At 34.7% G+C, this 19437-nt stretch overlaps 2 protein-coding genes across 10 annotated transcripts in view; one reads left to right on the top strand and one right to left on the bottom strand.

The window, feature by feature from the left end:
- The window catches only part of LOC136843853 (inversin-like), a 649403-nt gene that overhangs the window by 367142 nt on the left and 262824 nt on the right, over positions 1 to 19437 (top strand). The window lies entirely within an intron of this gene.
- Positions 1 to 19437, bottom strand: part of Eip63E (cyclin dependent kinase Eip63E) — a 205364-nt gene that overhangs the window by 1788 nt on the left and 184139 nt on the right. For all 9 annotated transcript variants that reach the window (XM_067112653.1, XM_067112652.1, XM_067112654.1 and 6 more), the window contains 8 exons: positions 14464 to 14657; positions 10233 to 10324; positions 6253 to 6427; positions 4999 to 5185; positions 4504 to 4718; positions 3101 to 3262; positions 2705 to 2795; positions 1 to 897 (listed from right to left, as the gene is read on the bottom strand). The exon at positions 1 to 897 is cut by the window's left edge and continues 1788 nt beyond it. In XM_067112653.1, coding sequence (XP_066968754.1) covers positions 794 to 897; positions 2705 to 2795; positions 3101 to 3262; positions 4504 to 4718; positions 4999 to 5185; positions 6253 to 6427; positions 10233 to 10324; positions 14464 to 14657 — 1220 coding nt within the window. In that variant the 3' untranslated portion in view covers positions 1 to 793. The remainder of the gene's footprint in view (positions 898 to 2704; positions 2796 to 3100; positions 3263 to 4503; positions 4719 to 4998; positions 5186 to 6252; positions 6428 to 10232; positions 10325 to 14463; positions 14658 to 19437) is intronic.

Raw genomic sequence — 19437 nt, 5'->3', positions numbered from 1 at the left:
TCACCGAATGTAGTTTATTTCTAAATCGTTCAGTTTTTCCACTCTAAACAAAACGATTTATCTTTCTTTTGTTTCATCATGATCAACAGTCAGATCAGTATTTATAAAACAACTTCATAACATGTTCAGAAAACCCTAGCTCTTGGAACTCTTTCTCACCTTAAAATAATGCTAAACCTCAAAAGATACAAGGACACTACAGTATCTGTAATTACTCAGTTTTGACAAAACATCTTAAATACCTTTCACTCATACTCTGACCAAGTGTCAAACCTGGCATATGAACATTTTGTAAATAATGCATTCATTTACAATTCTAAAAAATTGTGAAATTCAGCATATGTGCATTTATGTAACACGAAGAACTTGAATAATAACTGGTATCTGAATAAAGTTAATAAGAGTAATGAAAAGTTGAAAGCAAAAAGACCAGACTGTTAGAAAAGATTTTCAGGCAATTTAATTTGCATTTTCATATGATTCGATAGAAATACTTTATAGAATGGCATACAAAATATTACTTCGGGTGTGTATAACAGAATCATTTTGATTTTAAATCTCTAACACCTTCTCATACCATTTTTTATATTCATACCTTTAAAATGCGATAACATTATGAAATTTTAGGCATCAGAAATGATTTTGCATAACAAGTACCAACATCGGAATTTTATGACAACTGGTTTTGAGAATAAAATAAGGGCTCCGGAGTTCTGCATTCACATTTGGATATGAAGTGATAGTAAAAATGGCTTCATTTTCATAGCAAGCTATAAAATCTTAACAAAGAGGATTATACCAATTTACGGATTTCTCTAGCTGCTTGTATCACTGAGGTTGGGTAATTGCGAAGCTCCTGAGCTATTCGTACACCTCCAACTGAAAAAATGGATTGCTCTGTAAAGAAAAGAAAAACAGTCTTTGTTAATGTTACAGTTTTGGCAAAAAACAGCTATTTTAACATTACAAAGGCATAGCTGTAAAGCACAGTTAATGTTACACTAACATATACACAGTATAATGGCATAAGTTTTTAAGCGCTTTGTTCTAAAAATTAGCCAACAGGTGTTAAAAGATTATTAGTTTTCACAGAATCCTTGGTTAAAAAAATATGACCTTTGATGAACTACAGCACTTTTCTACACATGTAAGTAAAATATGCAATATTTATAGCATTTCTAATGAAGCCAAGAAAAGTTTTAAGATTTATTTAAGATTTTAAATTAATACACACTTGTAATTCATAAGCTATTTAAAGGTCATCTCTAAGAATTCTGTCACTTTCAAGGTCAGACAAGTGATTAATATTTGCTCCTCATTTTTGTTTGTGTGCTCCATTTTATTTTTGCAAATTGATTCTTGCTATTTATTTTGTTCAAAGATGCATGTATGATCAATTTTGGCTGTCTCATGTCATTTTGTTTTGCATTTTGCTTCTTGCCTTTTTACCTTCTTCTATGCTACATGTATATTGATGTGCCTTGGTTTTACAGTTACTCCAGGTACAATGTACTGAATTCAGAAATTTTATTTGTGTCCATGTTCTGATATTTTTAAAATATGCAAGTCTTTTTGGATGACATTGCCAGCCCATACCAATCTCCACCCTGAGTAGGAAACACCAGAGTTGACTAACCACCAGCATATAAAAAAATCAATGCTTATGTATCAGAAGCACAATGGATATTACTGTACAGGGAAACTGGCCAGTCATTCCTCCTCCATGGGACTGAAATCTGTGCACATTAAATGAGCAATGTTAACATGGTGCAGTGGAGTGTATTTATGGTATCATGCATTTATAACAATTCTAGTAGATGTACTGTACATATGCTCGTCTCTATGAACAAAGAGTTCATGCTGGATATGATAAAAGCCAATTACCTGCTGAAAGGTAAAGAGAGAGCCTTTTATGAATGAGTTTAAAAGTAAAGAAAACATGTTTGTCTTTTTTTATAATTAGTCACATTGTGAGCAAACTGTCACTCAATTGTAATTTTTTCTGGCACCTGGCTCAAACACTTTTCTGCACCATAAATGGCAAGAGTAACTGAAATAAACATGCAAGCTTTATATTTTGAACAAGCTCACCTCTGGCATTCATAAATCATTTGTGAGTTATCTGCCAAAACCTCTTTGACTCTTTGGTTTATTTAGGCAAGAATAACTAAACACAAGCTTGTATTCTTGATTATACAGTATATGATGAAGTTCCCTTCGTTCTGAGCAATTTATTTTTCCTGGTGTTAAGGAAATAATGTACAGGAATAATTTAAAACAAAAAAGGATAATTCATAGTCTGAAAAAGGAGCATGACTAACTGTATTAAAATTGTGGATCAGGATCTTGATGTTTGGAATTAATTACTTTTTCTGTATAGTACCTGAATAACTAAATAGATCAAGACTAACATGAAGTGGGAACTGTTTAAGAAGACTTTTTTCTATACAGTAAATATTAACATGCAAGAAGTGAAATCTTAACTCCTTTTTTAGAAATGTAAATACAGTAATGCACCAGTCAAGGATCTCAGAAATTAGAATGCACTATATATAAAGTTGTTACTTATTTAATCAACCTATTCCAAAGCAGCTTATTCCTACAACTTATTAGCCATTTACTGTGCTTGACATAAATAACTGGACAACAATAAAAGATAAGAATACCACAGCAGACAGACAGATGATTTACTTGTCATACTTACCTGGGTCTAATTCAAATATATGTGGAGGCAAATCTGCAAAATATACATGTCTTAGAGCAGCCTCCGAAGATAACCGTTTATTGGGTTGAATCTGGAAAGAGAATGATCATGTAAATCTAAAAAATATAAGACTAGGGTACAAGAGCACAAGAAAACATTATATGCATATTTTAACCAGTGTTCTGGAGCAATTCAAATGACAGGTAAAAACTGTGGTAGTGCTCGTTTTAAAAGAGATATATATATATAAATATTCAGCAAATGTGAATATAGTTTGGCAGTTTAACTTCAAATATACAATGGGTCAACTTGAATGTTTATGAAAGATTTCCAACTAGTTACAAATGAACCAGCTCATTTGCACAGCCATTACACACACATTGCTAAACATCTGACCTGTAGGAACTGTGTTGCTAAAGACTCGGCATGAGGAATGTCATTGAGTCTGGGAAAAAGAGAAGACAGTCTGCGGGAACGATGAAGCACCAGCCGATGTGGTTTATAATTTGGTAACTGAGTGACACCCATCCACGTTTCTTCAGTGGGAGTTCCAACAACCTGAGGGAAAGGAAATGAGGTAAAAACAAATATATACTGTGCAGTGGTGAGTCCAGCTGAGAAAACTTCAAAATCTTTTCTTGTTTGTATGTACTCCATGTAGCTTATAAATAAAAAAGAATACCTAAGAATTCAGCCATCCACAAGTCAAGTGGATAACAACATGGGAAAGCACTAACACTAGTGTGAATCTACATTTGCATAAATGTGTGCAAATTTTGTCATGCTCCCATGGGATATGCCATGAAAAGTTTTCATGTGGCTTACTTTTAAAGACCTTGAAATCAACACGAATTAGCCATTATTTCCTGTTTAAACGTTCAGCCTCATTTACTCACATGGGTTACCATGTTATATGTCTGACTAATCAGATAATATGCAAAGTACAGTACTGTATTGCCATAGTTTTAAAAGCTACAAATTTAAAATCACACTATTATAGAAGGTAAACCTAATGTAATACATAAAGGGATTCACAGGTTAACAAGGTCTTGAAAACACCCAATTATCATCAACAGCATAGAGGGAAAAATAGTTCAGATAAGGAAGGGTAAATACAAAATACATTTAGATCTTGTATATAAATACTGTGCATTGATATCTCTCCAGTCAAAAGGGTCTTTGAGTAATCTTAAACGATGTTTAAGAAGTGGTTACGATGAACATTTTTGCTTGTGGTAAGAGACTCACACAGCAGGTAAAAAATTCATAGGGCAAATTTAGGACTTTTATCAAGCAGATTTGGCTTCCATATTCAACCAAATGTATATATCAGGCTTAAAAATCAGATAAGGAAAAGTCTTATGAAATTCCATATCATCACCACAGAAATGCTGCTAGAAATTCTTGGAATATGTACTATTTTGTGTAAAGTAAAAATGTTCATGATACTTATGAAAATTACTAGCTCATGAAAAGGTTAAAAAATTTGTGAAAACCACAGTAGTATGAAGTACGGTCCTTGTTTTACATAGATGAGAAGAGTATTTTCTCCCACTGATATATTTGGTGACAAAAAGAAATCATGAAAACAAATAAATGCTTTAAAATGCTTTTGAGAGTTGCAATTCCTCTGCCTGGCAGGCATGGCTGCTCTTTATCCTACAGAGCATAGGGATGGTAATAAATCTCTCTCTCTCTCTCTCTCTCTCTCCTCTCTCTCTCTCTCTCTCTCTCTCTCTCTCTCTCTCTCTCTCTCTCTCTCTCACACACACAAATTTTTCAGTTAATTCACCCTTTACCTTGAAAATCTTATCCAGCTGATCTTGAATATCTCTCACACCTGGAAAAGCTGGAACACCTGTGATCATCTCTGAGAATATACATCCCACACCCCACATGTCTAGAGAGGTAGAATAGTCTGTAGATCCCAGAAGAACATCTGGCGGTCGATACCAGAGTGTCACCACTTCATGGGAATAAGTGTGAGATGGGACAGACTTGGCACGGGCGAGTCCTGTATAAATTAGAAAAACAACACAGCATAGTTAATGAAAAAAAATACTGTACACCATTTCACCCCAATCGGATCAATTTATCCAATCAGTTCCTCAAGTCTTTGATAAATCCATATTCCTACCTACCAAAGACCACAAGACCAGCAAAATGGCAATACACTATACTTGAAACATGAAAAATTTTTCAAATATATCAAGTAAGCATATAATAAATATAGTTACAAACAACTAATTTGTTACTGTGAATATAAGAGAAAAATTTGTAAAAATAAGTCCTACCGAAGTCAGCAATCTTAAGTTCACCAATTTCGGAGATGAGCAGATTTTGGGGTTTGATATCTCTGTGCAAAATGCGACGTCGATGGCAGAATGAAAGACCACGTAGGAGTTGGAAGAGGAACAACTTGACATTGCGCGGGTGTAGGCCTCCCCCATGCTTTTCTAAATATTGAGATAAGTCTGTGTGCTGTGGGAAATAAGCAAAAATACATCTTAGTATTGTACTAAGTAGAAATGGGAGAAGGAAAGAACATGCAAATCTTCCGAAACATTTTTTGTTATAGTGATGCATAAGCTGTGGATACTAGGCTACTGAATATGAACAAACAGCTGTTTCATATTGATAATAAGTAAAGTGTCCATACATAATAATTTAAATATTGCAAAAGAAAGAGAGGTGCAATTCTGATTTACTGTAGGGAAACAAACTATATTGTACTTTAGAAAAAAAAAAGACTTTTACCAAAGCCTTTGTTAAATAAATTTTAAGAAGATAACAGTAGTTCCTGAAATTTATGAACCTATTACAGTATTGTATAATCATATTCTACTAAAATATGTTTTTACAACCAAAAGGAATGTTCTTACTATTTTCCTCTAGACTATCAGTATATTTTGGTATGGTAATTAAAAGTGACAAACAAGAGTGTGAAAAAAAAATTGGCTGAGCATTCTTTCAAAGGTTGGAGTTATTTAATAATCACAAGTGCTTCTATGAATCTAACTCCATTTTTATCTACGAACTGTTTGCCATTACTGAAATTTATATTATATTCTGATATGATTCCTATTCATTCACTGTACAGCACAGTTGACTGAAAGGAATTGTCACCTCTCTCATTCAGACCACCACTATATAAAAGAATTATCTGGCACCTTGGGACTGTAATATCCAGAGGTAAATATATTCACAACACTCTTCTTTCCATGGACCCGAATACATATTAGACTTCTTTACCCGAGTGTGCTTCTGCACATACTCATCCTTACTGGAATCCATTTAGTTTTCTCCTCTTACCAATAAAAATTCACATATTACAACTGAATTCATATTACTTAACTAGGCCAAACAAAAATAATAAAATCAGAAATGAATATTTACCCAATAAGAAAACATTTAAGAGAGAGACTAAGGTGACATCTTGATTAGAAACAGGTCAAAAGTGAATTAAAGATAAAAAAATTACAAATATTTGATCCAAGGAGGACCAATGTATAAGCAAGAACTTATAAGAACAATACATGTCAACTTACCACATATTCAAAAACGAATGTGAGTGTTTCTCTTGTGTGAATAATGTCATGTAAGGTAACAATATTAGCATGTTTGAGCTGCTTCAGAAGAGACGCTTCTCGGATGGCGGTGAACGGCGCACCTTCCTCCTCCTGAAGACGAATCTCCTTCAGAGCAACCACTTGATTCGTCAAACTGCAAGCAAAAAAATTATTGAGACTTCAAAATTTATCACGAAAACTGATTGGAACACGTACACAAAGGGTAATTTACCATGATCCATCTTCAGGATCTGCAATGAAGGCATGCCATGAACTACGTACTCTTACACACAAGATCACTGTATGATGCAGTTGATAGCTGTGTATACATAGGGTTGGCAGATAAGAAAGTGGTCTTGATGGAACACCAGTAATTGCATTCTTCAAAAGTCATGGTCACTGCTGACTGGTTGGTGTCTGACTTGCATTAGCCAGGCAATTCACTATGGTGGTCGAGGGTACATTGCTGTATCATGGACAATCACAATTTCATCGTTGGCATATGGCTAGTGATCTCCTTCTGGTTAATGAGAATGTCTAGCCTCATAATGATATAAATAAAAAAAAAGCATGTTTTCACAGTCATGTAGATTACAAATGGGGTGAAAGTATTGTATTTTGGCCCAAAAATTTCAGAGCATTTGTGGGGTGTTTGTCTAACATCTTAAATTGTCTACAAAGCTGAAAGAAGTTCATTATGCTAGTAAAATAGGGTTAGTGTATACAGTGTAATGTAAATTATTATTATTATTATTATCATTATCATTATTATTATTATTATTAATATTACTATTATATTCAGAACATGAAACCTATTCAAATGGAACAAGCCACAAGGGCCACTGCTTTGAAATTCAAACTTCCAAAGAATATTGGTGTTCATTGGAAAGAAAAAACAGAAGGTAATGGGAAATACAGAAAGAAGAGATCAGTTATTAGAAAAGAAAAAATAAATTAACAAAATAAATAGATAAAAATGTAAGTAAATTATTAAAATGCAAGGAGAATTTAGGTTAGTAATGCATTGCATCTTTGCTTGAACATTTGAAGTCCCTATTGCACAACATCCTCAGGGAGACTGTTCCACAGTCCAGTGGAGTGAGGAATAAAGGGCCTCTGGAACTGAGAAGTTCGACAGCAAGACATTTGCTACATATTGGTACTTCTGTTCAGCAAATGTGGTTGCTCTCAGCAGGAAAATAGTATCATGGATCAATTGTGAATGTGAAAGATTTCTGTTAAAATATGACTTATGAAAAATTGACAAATAAGAGACAATTCGTCGACGGTTCAAGTCATAACTACTAATATTAGAGACAGAAACCTACCACCACAAACCACTCTGTCTAAAAGAGATAAATACCTGGCAGAAGCAGACATCCATACCAGAGAACAGTATTCTAATAAAGGAAGGACAAATAACCTAAAACAGGTTGCACTGATTTTATCACTGTTATGAATATACGAGGCCTTGCGTACAATGCCTAACTTCATGCAGCATTTGTCGACACTCTTTAGATGTTTCTCAAAAGATGTGAGTCAAAAGTTACACCAAGAATAGTTAAAAGTTTGTCATTCAGCAGAGTTCCATCCATCTGAAGGGGAGGATGGGGAGGAAAATCTGTATGAGATCTGATAATCAATAGAGTTTTTTTGTTTTGCTTTACTGGAGTTCAGTCTCATACTCCACTGACTACACCATTCACTAACCCTCCCCATGTCTTGAGTGACACTAAGGGCAGCTTCACTCTTCGCAAGTGGAGACTTTACTACACCCACTAGTGTTGCATCATCGGCATACTAAACCATCTTGTTTTTCAGGCCAACAACCATATCACTTGCATACACTACAAATAACAGCAGACCAAGAACTCCAAAATAATAGCGTTGCTTTGCTAAAGATCCCATCAACAGCAACGCGTTGCTGCCTACATGTAAGGAAATCCTAAAGTAATCCTGAAACATGTCCGCCCACTCAAAGATTTTAAACTTTATAAACAGGCACCTTGTGATTTAGTAAATCCAATGCAGCACTAAAATCTATTTGAATTACTCTACACTCAAAATCCTCATCAAGGTTCTCTTGCAAATGGCATGTCAAATCTAGCAGAGCATCGCAGGTACCTAATTGCTTGGCATATCAAATCTAAAAGAGCACTGCACGTACCTAACTGCTTCCTATGTGTATATTGTCTATCAGCTAACAAACCTTTGGATTGCACATACTTAAATAGTGGATTAAAAATGAGTTTTCTATAACTTTAGGAGAGCACAGGAGAATAAAAATTGGCTTGTAGTAACTACAGTCTCCAGATATGCCACTCTTTGGAACAAGCACTCTATTACTAAGCTTGCACTTTAAAAAGCACTAAAAGGTAAGCAAAATTTGAAATAAGATACCCTCCCTACCACCTAGCTAGTCAAATTATTTCCACAACCTTCAAAAGTAGTGATAGTTTATTTCTATAGTGAAATTCTCAGTTATTGAACACGAGTAAATGAAAAAAAATGATAAAACTTGAGTGGACTCTGCAATCATCAAATTACTAAAAGTGTTTCTGCTAGGAGGTTAATTTTACTGTCTAGGAATTTATAATTATAAATTAATATCCTTCATGTAATATATTTAGTATTAAAAGAATATCATATTCATAAGCATGATGATACTTCATTTCTACATTTTTTTTGCATTTTGTAACTGATGAATGTTGCGGAAATAATTTCACTAGCTTGGTGATAGGGAGGGTATGGTAATTCAAATTTCACTTACCTTTCAGTTCTTTTTAAATATTACATTGCATTTTATAGCAATATTTTACCAGTATAATGAACTTTTTTTCAGATCTACAGACACTTTTAGTCAAGTTCTTTTTGTCCTACCATTAGCAGTTATGACTTAGACCATTGATGGACGGTCTCTCGTTTGCCAATTTTTCATAAACTGTATTTTAACAAAGATCTTTCATATTCACAATTGATCCATGTGAATAGGGTCATCTTCTGAATAATAATAATAATAATAATAATAATAATAATAATAATAATAATAATAATAATAATAATAATAATAATAATAATAATAATAATAATAATGATGATGTTTCTGTTTTTTTCAGATTCAAGGGTGAACTTTCATACTGCTGCATGTGTAGTAGGCAATTTACGTTTCAATGCAAGCAGGTTATTATTATTATTATTATTATTATTATTATTATTCAAAAGATACACCCCTATTCATATGGAACATGCCAACAGGGGCCACTGACTTGAAATTCATGCTCCCAAAGAATACGGTATTCATTTGAAAAAAGTTACATTAGATAAAAGGAAACACAGAAAGAAGAAATCAGTTATCAGAAAAGAAAAATATATATTAATAAATTGATAAATGAATATGAAAATATATATAAATCATTGTCATTAGAGAGATCATAGTGCATTATTTTAATCTGGCGGGAATATTCTATGCATGTATTAAGTAATCTTTACAATGAATATTTCAAGAGAAGAATACTTCTCAACACTCTGCCACAAAAAATATGGTTCAAACAGAGATACTACGAAGGTAGAGAAAAATAGAATAAAGAACTTCGTGGTTATCATTTCCTGAACTTACAAATACTGTACGCCAATGAGCACGGCCTTCTGAATCTCAGTCAAAAATCAAAAAGAAAGAAAAAAGAAAATTGAAACTTGCGTGTCAAAGTTTCAGATATGCTCACAAAATTTTGGTGATGGAACGTTCTAACGCATTCAAACAGAAAAACATTACCCTGCATTTCACTTGGAGTTATATAAGCCTTAGAAAATATTTGATGCAATGCTTAACAATAACTGCTTACCTTGTTTACCTACTGCCATCTTGAACATAACTTATTGCATTTTTTTAAACTATTGCATTCTGGTGGCAAAAGGAACATGGATATTTCAGGAGTGGGAAACAACTCATCACAACTCACTTGCTGTATCCCTTATATACAGTAGCATATGATCCTTCCCCTAACTGATCTAATTTCATATAAGCTTCCGTCCTTCCAAACGGCGAGTCCCCCTGCGAAGAAGAAGGGAATTTCAGACTGAATGCCATTGTACATACAATAATGAATGTTTGTGTAAAGATAATACCCTTTTTTACCTTTTCCAAGATTGTTCCCTTATTTATTATGATGCAATGCATATTTTTACACAAGCAATACTTTTCCTATGTGATAAGGTTCTTAGAAAGAAAACCACTTGAAATGTAACTTCTTACTAATATAAATTTTACTTTTATTAGTAAGTTTTTATCCCAGGTCTCATAAATATGCCTTAATTGCTTATTGGTTCTGCTGTACGCATTTCCTTTCGTGACAGCAAACATCAAAAACTGTTCTGTTCTGAAACCAGTACCTGTACTAGATAGGATGTCAGATTAAAACAAGGAGTACATATCATATCATACGGGAAGCAATTCTGGTTAACAGAGAGGAAAAAATTAGCTTTAGATGAAAAAAGGATTTATATATATACAGTATATATATGTGTATATATACACATATATACACACATAGATGTGTGTATATTTAATATGCACACTACACTATATATACATGTATATATTATATGTATACATATATACATAATGGATATAAATAAATACAATACATATATATGTATATTTATACACACTATATATATATACAGAGTGTATATATATATATATATATATATATATATATATATATATATATATATATATATATATATATATATATATATATATATATTACACAAATTATATATATAATAACATAGTACATACATATAATAAATATATATATATATATGTATATATATGTAAATATATATATATATATATATATATATATATATATATATATATATATATATATATATATATATATATATATACAGGCAGACAATACATGCCTCACTGGGGATAGTGATAATAAACTGCAAAAACTAGTAAAAGAGTTTAGAAGTGCTTACATTTCTTCCATCATTTTGCATATCATAATATCACAGGGGTACAATTAACTGTAATATTGTTATATGCATCTCCATTCTAATCACTCGTGCATAATTATTTCTCTGGAATATTGAAAACCTCTACAAATTTCTAAATTATTTTAATGTTTACTAGTGTTCCTGGACATCATCCAAAACCTGGAAGACAAGAGGAGCAATTTGGACTCCCTCCAGGCTAAACTCCTCATGGAGGCTTCCAGAGACAGAGGCAACTAAAAGAACTCACTGATGAACAAGAGGTTTTGGGAATCAGCTAACAGTTGAAGAACCAAGAGGGCATCATCATGAGGAGAACAGAAGAGCTGCCTTATTCATTATCAAAACTGACGCACCGCATAAATTTTGATGAAATTCTACTGATGCGAGGAAATTCAAGGAGATTCAGAAAAACCAGACAGAAGAGCTCAAGAAAGGACTTGACGTGCTTAAAAACGTCGACACTGACCCCTTTCCAAGTACTAAAGGGATTTTCACCCTAAGTTACATCGAAGGCAAGAAAAAATCACACGAGCTCTGTAACCTGTTGAGACAATCATTAGCGAGAACTCTACACTAACTTACCAGACTGCAAACTAACTTACCAGACTGCAAAACTTAAGTAGCATGTCCCATCTGCATACTGTCTACTTTCATCTGCAAAAAATAAGGAGATGCAAATCATGGCACCCATGGATGTCAAATCCCTTTCCACTATGTTCCTGTAGACCCTAATAACCTCATTATCTTAAGATTTTAACAACATGAGGGCACCCCTCAATGGGACATCCCAGATTCTTTCTGGAAGAGAATGGCAGATTTGCACAATGTATGCTCCTTTCAGGGTGAATGGGTAATGGGCTCCCCATTGATTGTCGTTTCTTTTAGTCATCTACAGGGGAATCATTAAAAAGGGCATGTTTGCCCATCAGATAGCCCCCATCAATATTGCCCATCAAGAAAGCCCCCATCACTATTGCCCATCAGAGAGCCCCCATCACTACTGCAAATATACTCTTGACACCATTGTTAGCATGTCTGGAGACAAGGAACTGGTTGATTTCTGCCAGGTCTTCATGAGAATCATGTCTTTACTTTCAACATCAATGAAGATAGAAAACTTCTTTTCCTTGATATCCTAGTGATGCAGAGAGAATAATAATGTCCATGCAGTAAGTATACTGTAAGATACCAGAAGAGCATCATAAAAATCTAAACCACAAAGATCCTGACTCTGCTCCAACTGGGCGTCCTTGACAGAGTCCGCCAAGTACTGGTGAACTATGGATACTTAGTAAGGAGATCCAGTACTGTATGAAATGTGCAGGATTGTATGAAATGGAGTAGAAGGGCAAACAAGACATGTTGGCAACGTAACGTCTACCAAAAGACCCCATACAGACAATGCATCTTATTTCTTAAAAAAGAAAATAAAAAGACTTTACGATTAATAATGAATAACAACCCAGATTAGCTTTGGAACTGATGTTGTTTACCAATTCAAGTGCATTAGGGAGGAAATTTGGCCCCAGTCATACACTAGAATGACATGAGCACACTTTTCCAAGCAAATCTGGAACAACTTTCAAGCCACCCAAAAACATCACGCCAGACCAAAGAGAAAAAATATGCTCCAGGGATTCAAAAGGACTGCTGCACCGGCCTTAAAATATCTGGAAGCTCTCTGGGTACAGAGGTAAACTCTCTATCAATATACAACTCAAATGCACCTTCCTTCCACCACATGAAACAGCCTTCAAATGCAGAGGAACAGCAGAAAATAATGTTCATCCAACTTTGTTAACACAAAAGATATAGGCTCAAATCTTGGCCAGGGTAGATGCACCCATATATATATATATATATATATATATATATATATATATATATATATATATATATATATATATATATATATAATTCCTCTTGAACATGACATTCCCAAAGGTAAAGTTATTTCAATACTAAAGGGTTATTTGTGGCTATATTTGAAAGTATAATAATTTCGTTTGTAAAATTAGTAAAATCGATGACGTGTATAAATATAACCAAGTGTTACCTATTGGTGATCAGTTATGTTAGATATGGGCTGATTTTGATCCTAAGTTACGGAGCCTCAGTTAGACGTGAACATCAAAGCAATTTACAATAAAACTCTTCTTTATGGCTGATCAGATCAAGTCACTGTTTCCCATGAACTAACCCACAAAGGATATTTACAGCTAGCGTTATATGTATGTATGTATGTATGTATGTATGTATGTATGTATGTATGTATGTATGTATGTATGTATGTATGTATGTATGTGTATGTATGTGTGTGTGTGTGTATGTATGTATGTATATATATATATATATATATATATATATATATATATATATATATATACACACACACACACACCTACATATATTGCTAGCCATAAAAAACCCATTAATTTTAATTCACTTTATCCTGGAAATAACTTTCGTTCAAAGGGAATTACAGTATGTGTGGTAAGTGGATCTACAGTAGCCACGATTCTAAACTATGCCTTTGTAGGTTAGCTCATGGGAAACAGTGACTTGAGCTGATCAGCCATCAAGGAGAGGTACACTATAAAGTGTTTCGACTCTGTTAAGTATGTTGACGCCGAACTGAGGTTCTGTAACTTAGGATCAAAACCAGCCCACATCTAACAGAACTGATTACTAATATGTGGCACTAGGTTATATAAGTCGTCGATTTTACTAATTTTACAAATGAAATTATTATACTTTCAAATATAGCCACAAATAATTCACTTTACATTTGGAATATCGTGCATCTTTATATATATATATATATATATATATATATATATATATATATATATATATATATATAATGTGTATATATATACATATATTATATATGTACTGTATATACATATATATATATATATATATATATATATATATATATATATATATATATATATATATATATATATATATATATATATAAATCCACGACACTTGTTTCAGTTTCTTCCTTAATATTCCTTCCAAGGAATAAGCGTCGACGACAAACCACTTGCACTTTCAAGTCCAATACGATAAAAGCTATTTTTTTAGGTTAACCTTAGAAACGGGAACATTCTACAAATCAATCCAAACGGAACATACCCAATCGAACCAAGCACATATGGAGAGGAGAGTACTCACCCCGAACGCTGAGTATCGTTTAGATTTTCTAGAGTCTTTACATAAATAAACTTCCGACTTGGGCCTGGGAGGCTTTTTAGGTCTCATGATGACTTTCTGCTCCTCCCGGATATCGTCGTCGAGGAGTTTAGAGTCCGACGACACTGAGAGTTGTCTCGAAAGGGACTCTCGATGGTCTACCAGTCTCTCCCAGCCTGTGGATCAGAGGAAAAGCACAAAATGACAGAATTTACGTGGCATTAACAGAGAGAGAGAGAGAGAGAGAGAGAGAGAGAGAGAGAGAGAGAGAGAGAGAGAGAGAGAGAAAGTGCTGAGCGGGCAGTACTTGTGAGATTATTCCGAGGCATGCCTGAAATTTCAGCTGCCTACCTTACTGGCAAATGTTTATTCTCCATTTATCTGGAAATGAACCTGTTATTTTCTCCTACTGTTTGACCTGATAAAACGACGCTCATTTGTTTCCCTATAGTCTCGGCCCACAATAAAAATAACATGTTCTGATTGCTGAAATAACATATTCGAATATCCGATACATATCCAACATGCATTAGAGAGGATGAATACACTGAGAGTAAGAGGGTTAGTTATCTCGGATACTCGCAATACGTGCGTGGTTTCATAGCCCATAAGTTTCCTGAGCACGACTTTCCAGGAATGAAAGCAACGAACGGAGATGGCAACATCAGCACAGCTGATTTAAAGTTAGTGAAACCCGAGGAGTAATTTTCTGAACACGTAAAATCAATGGGAAGAAAAGTCTGTTATGGAGGAAAAGATCTTACAATGTTGGAAATGGAATTATAAACTAATAATCTGACGTTACAAGCAGGAATATTCCGCTACCACTGGGAGTAATCACAATTTCTCTTTCTGCTTTAGCGTTCGTATTCTGAACAGGGGCATCACCACTCCAAAGAAAGAGCTGAATAAAATGAAAACGTTGGCGATTCAACTAGTAACGCTGTGTACAATGTTAATAGTCAAATGTTGAAAAACAATATTGGCTTATGTTCCTGAAAATCATTTATGCATTATTAAATAGTTTAACAAATATTTCACACAAAATTCATAACATTTATATGACTTAAAGCACGAAAGGCCTGGAAAAAAAACAAAAGAAAAACAGAGACGCAAAAGCATGGATTTCCTATAAGTGGTTCTGGCTGGTGGCCAGGGTTAAAGTCCCAGTCCAGCGGTTACTGTGACGTCACTCATCTTGACCCGCAACCCCTCACCCCCAAATCTACCTGCGCGTGAGAGGACTTTGTATTTCCACACCTTGCACGACTTAAGTTTACAAACTGTCGTACAGCTAAGGAAACGTTGCAACAACAGCAGTAAAGTTAACCTAGGCATGAGATCGACGAGGGACCCATACCGGAAAATTTCAAGTTCGTTGACTTTCCGCGCATCACGGCATTATATAAAAGGCTTCAATATCTTTTTCCAGGGGTTAGAGATTAATTTTTTTACCTTCTCATAAGGCTATGTCATTTTTATGCTGCGTAGCCTTTCCTATTTCCGAATTTTAAAGATCCTTCTTGGAAATCTGTTATCTCTACTTGGCCTTTTTCCATAATACCAAGATCCCCCTTCCTACGCTTCTATTCAAGTGTAGACTTATTCCCGATCATCTTCCGAGCCATCCAATGTTTTCTGGAAAGTTCATCGCTAACTTCTTAAATTATACTGGAAAATATTGACTTACATATTATCAGCTTTACAAACTTTTGTACATAAAACCTTATCGTTAAAATATGGAGAAGAACTCCTCTTTCATTTTAATACATATTTTTTTAAGTATCTTCCATTTTTCCTGTTCTTTTCACCTATGTTTCTGTTTCCAGGTAGGAACATCACTCTCTGTTTGTCATTGGGATAAGCTCCTCCTTCGCTGGCAGGAACACGGGTGCATCCGTCGTCAAGCTTACGACAGCCATACAGCCATTGGAGTCTGGCCCAGGCCTATGATAGCTGTCGGACATTATTGATGAACTGATAGCAGCCAAATTCATATAGGATGTAGGGATCTAGCCAACTTTAAGACTATGAGCGTACGATGGTGCCTGAAGACCAACTAATGTTAATTTATCACAGGTTCTTTTTTCGGGTACGTCGATATGGTCACCTTTCGACATCCAATTTTGCTCATTATTTCAAGTAAAGGAAGCCAACTCACGAGTGGTGATGTCACTGATTTATCACCATCATCACGTTGTGGTGACAATCACGACCACAGTTATATACTGTATGTGCAAAATTATTAAGTAAAAACCATATGAAATTTTAAACTGTTATTTTAACCTAACAAGAAATCCCCAGATCATGCTTATTCATATCTCCCTTGATCTTTATGATTAACTACTTATAAAATGTTGAACTGTTTCAATGTTATTTGGAAGTACCATGCAGATTATAGCATCTAAATTCTTCTAAAACTGATTTTGACAGTGTTTAGCGGCCATGTCGGCTGCATACCCTTGTATATAGTGGAATTTCCTTTAATTAAAGTGTAATTCCCAAAACTGAGTTTACACAAATCCTCTTAAAATTCCTACTTTTTCAATACAATATCATGCATGATGTGCACTAATACCAGCTACTGAGTATTGGCATCTACAATTATTGTACCTAAAACAAGTCCTGCACTTTACTGCTGCCCAATTTGGACTATTTGTAGGAGGGTTAAGTCATTATGAAACTTTCCCATCCTCTTCCGAGGGCCTACTCCATGGCGAAGTCTTCTATTTTGCATGGGCCTTCACAAGAAGGCCCTTGTATGGACATTTCTCCCCAAAATGTGTCCCCCTTGAGAGTCCAGAAATTTGGTGTAGTTTTATAACCCCATTTGAAGGTCTGGAATATTCTATGATCTTGTCTGTGCCTTAACATGGACTGGGAATTAATTCTTTCCCCTAATTTACTAGAAGAACAGTTGTGATGTGACAGCGTACTCAAAATTCAACCCAGTTTTTGTCGCCATTATTTAGCGGTCCTTCGTCTGCTCTTTTCACGTGGTTTTGAATCTCACACAGTGTGGTGTCATGCAACCTTCCCTCGCCCTTTATGTTGAGGGAAAACAATATTCTGGAAAAGTACCCACAGTTGCAGTTTATCATTCCTTTGTTTACATCTCAGGGTGACCAATTTTTGGCTGGAGGGTCATTTGAAACTTCAAATGCTAAATGCCCATGAACTTGTGTTTTCAAAACCAGAAAGTCCTTTCATGTTGAATGCTTGTTTTGCTTGTGTTAGGATCTTGACACTTGTGATACATGTGATTATATCATCAGAAAGAAGGCAATTGGAAGGTACTTTTCCTAGTCTTAGTTTGATGTTTATCCGTTCATTTGCTTCGAAATTCCTTGGGGTTAAGAGTTTTGACAATTTCCACGAATTACTTGTTGCTTAGCAATAGTGAAGGTCACAACTTCGATATATGAATTTTACTGAAATATATTGGGTTTGATTTTTGAATAGTTAATTATTTCCCCGGACATTACCATTGTGATGCCATTCTGCACAATTTCAGAATTGCATGGGTCAAGTCTATGTGCAATTTTGGACGTGTATCTGTTAGGTATATAGGCGCAATGTTACACGTGTTGGGAAGTGTAAGCTATGACATAATTTTCTGGGAGTAGTTGATTCACTTGGTGAATTTTTCACTTATCTTCGTTGGTTGGAAGAGATCATTGGCAACTGAAGACTGGCAGGACCTTTCCCTACTAGTAGACTTAATGACTATGTAAAAATTGAACAACCTTAACAGAGTCAAGGAAGATAAACAAGTTCGACAATGTTGCGAATCACTGCAATATGGTGAATGAATGCAAGTACTAATTTTCCTAAGAAGGAAATCTAGTTTCTTTTCTGACATTTTTGTATTACTGTATTTCCATTCAGATTTCACCGGAGAGAATTTCCTTCTCGTATTTTTGCTCCTTCCCAATGCATTTTTAATGTAGTTAACCTTGAGATTTGCATTTTACATTATTCTGTGTTCCCTGCACTGAGTAAGATTTAGTTTAAGACCTGATTTAAAAACAGGTATTTGTAATTAAATTCTTTTTGACTCCATCTTTCTACTTTGTTATATTTGTGTTTCAGTTTTGTTGTTCACCCTTTTGACTTTCCTTTTCGCCTCCTTCTTGTGTTCTTGCACATGAATCCATATTTCTACTAATTAAGTAAGCCAATTTTTCCTTCCCAAAATGTAGTGGATGTTTCCTTCATTTATTTTTGCAGCTCCATTTAGATTAGTTCCATGCCTCTTTATGCAAGCAGTATGAAAACTACCCCTCTCTCTAATCACCACATTTTGAAATACACCCATTTCCCCCTTTTCTCTTTAGTAGTTCCTGTTCTTTACAGGAGTGCTAACTGAATATAAGTTCTCCAACATCTACATATACGACAAAAGTAATTTTTAAAATGCACTAAAAATTCCATTCCCACACCAGTTATTGAAATGACAACCACTCACAGAGAAAATACAATATGACTGACTAACAGGGTCTTGAGCAACTCCTCCATGATCTTTGGATCAAAATGCAACTGGCTGATGTGATGATGATCAGGTAATCCTGAACTATCAACGCCACAGTTGAAGTGCTCAAGATACAGGTCAACATATGTCTAATACTTGAGGGAGAGGAACAAGTCGTACTGAGGTGCTACTGGCAATGACTCAAGGATGCCTTAACAACTCACAAATTAGGCTATCAACCAACTTTCAATGTGGCTACCAACAGTGAATTATCTTGCCACACCCAACCTCCTCTGCAGTTACCAAAGGTAACCATCCCACTTTCGATCAAAAATCTCGGAATGGACCACCTTCTGATACATCTCTGAGTCAAGATCCATAATCAAAATGACATTCTAAGAATTCTTGAATGCATGTAATAGTTTGGTTGTTTGAAGGGTGATGTCTTCAGTACGATAATGAATCTTCACATCACAGAAGTACAT

The sequence above is a fragment of the Macrobrachium rosenbergii genome, chromosome 12, assembly GCF_040412425.1.
Source record: "Macrobrachium rosenbergii isolate ZJJX-2024 chromosome 12, ASM4041242v1, whole genome shotgun sequence".
NCBI classification, from domain to species: Eukaryota; Metazoa; Arthropoda; class Malacostraca; order Decapoda; family Palaemonidae; genus Macrobrachium; species Macrobrachium rosenbergii.
The sequence above is the reverse complement of the archived record's forward strand: the minus strand, read 5'-3'. Positions and strand labels throughout refer to the sequence as shown.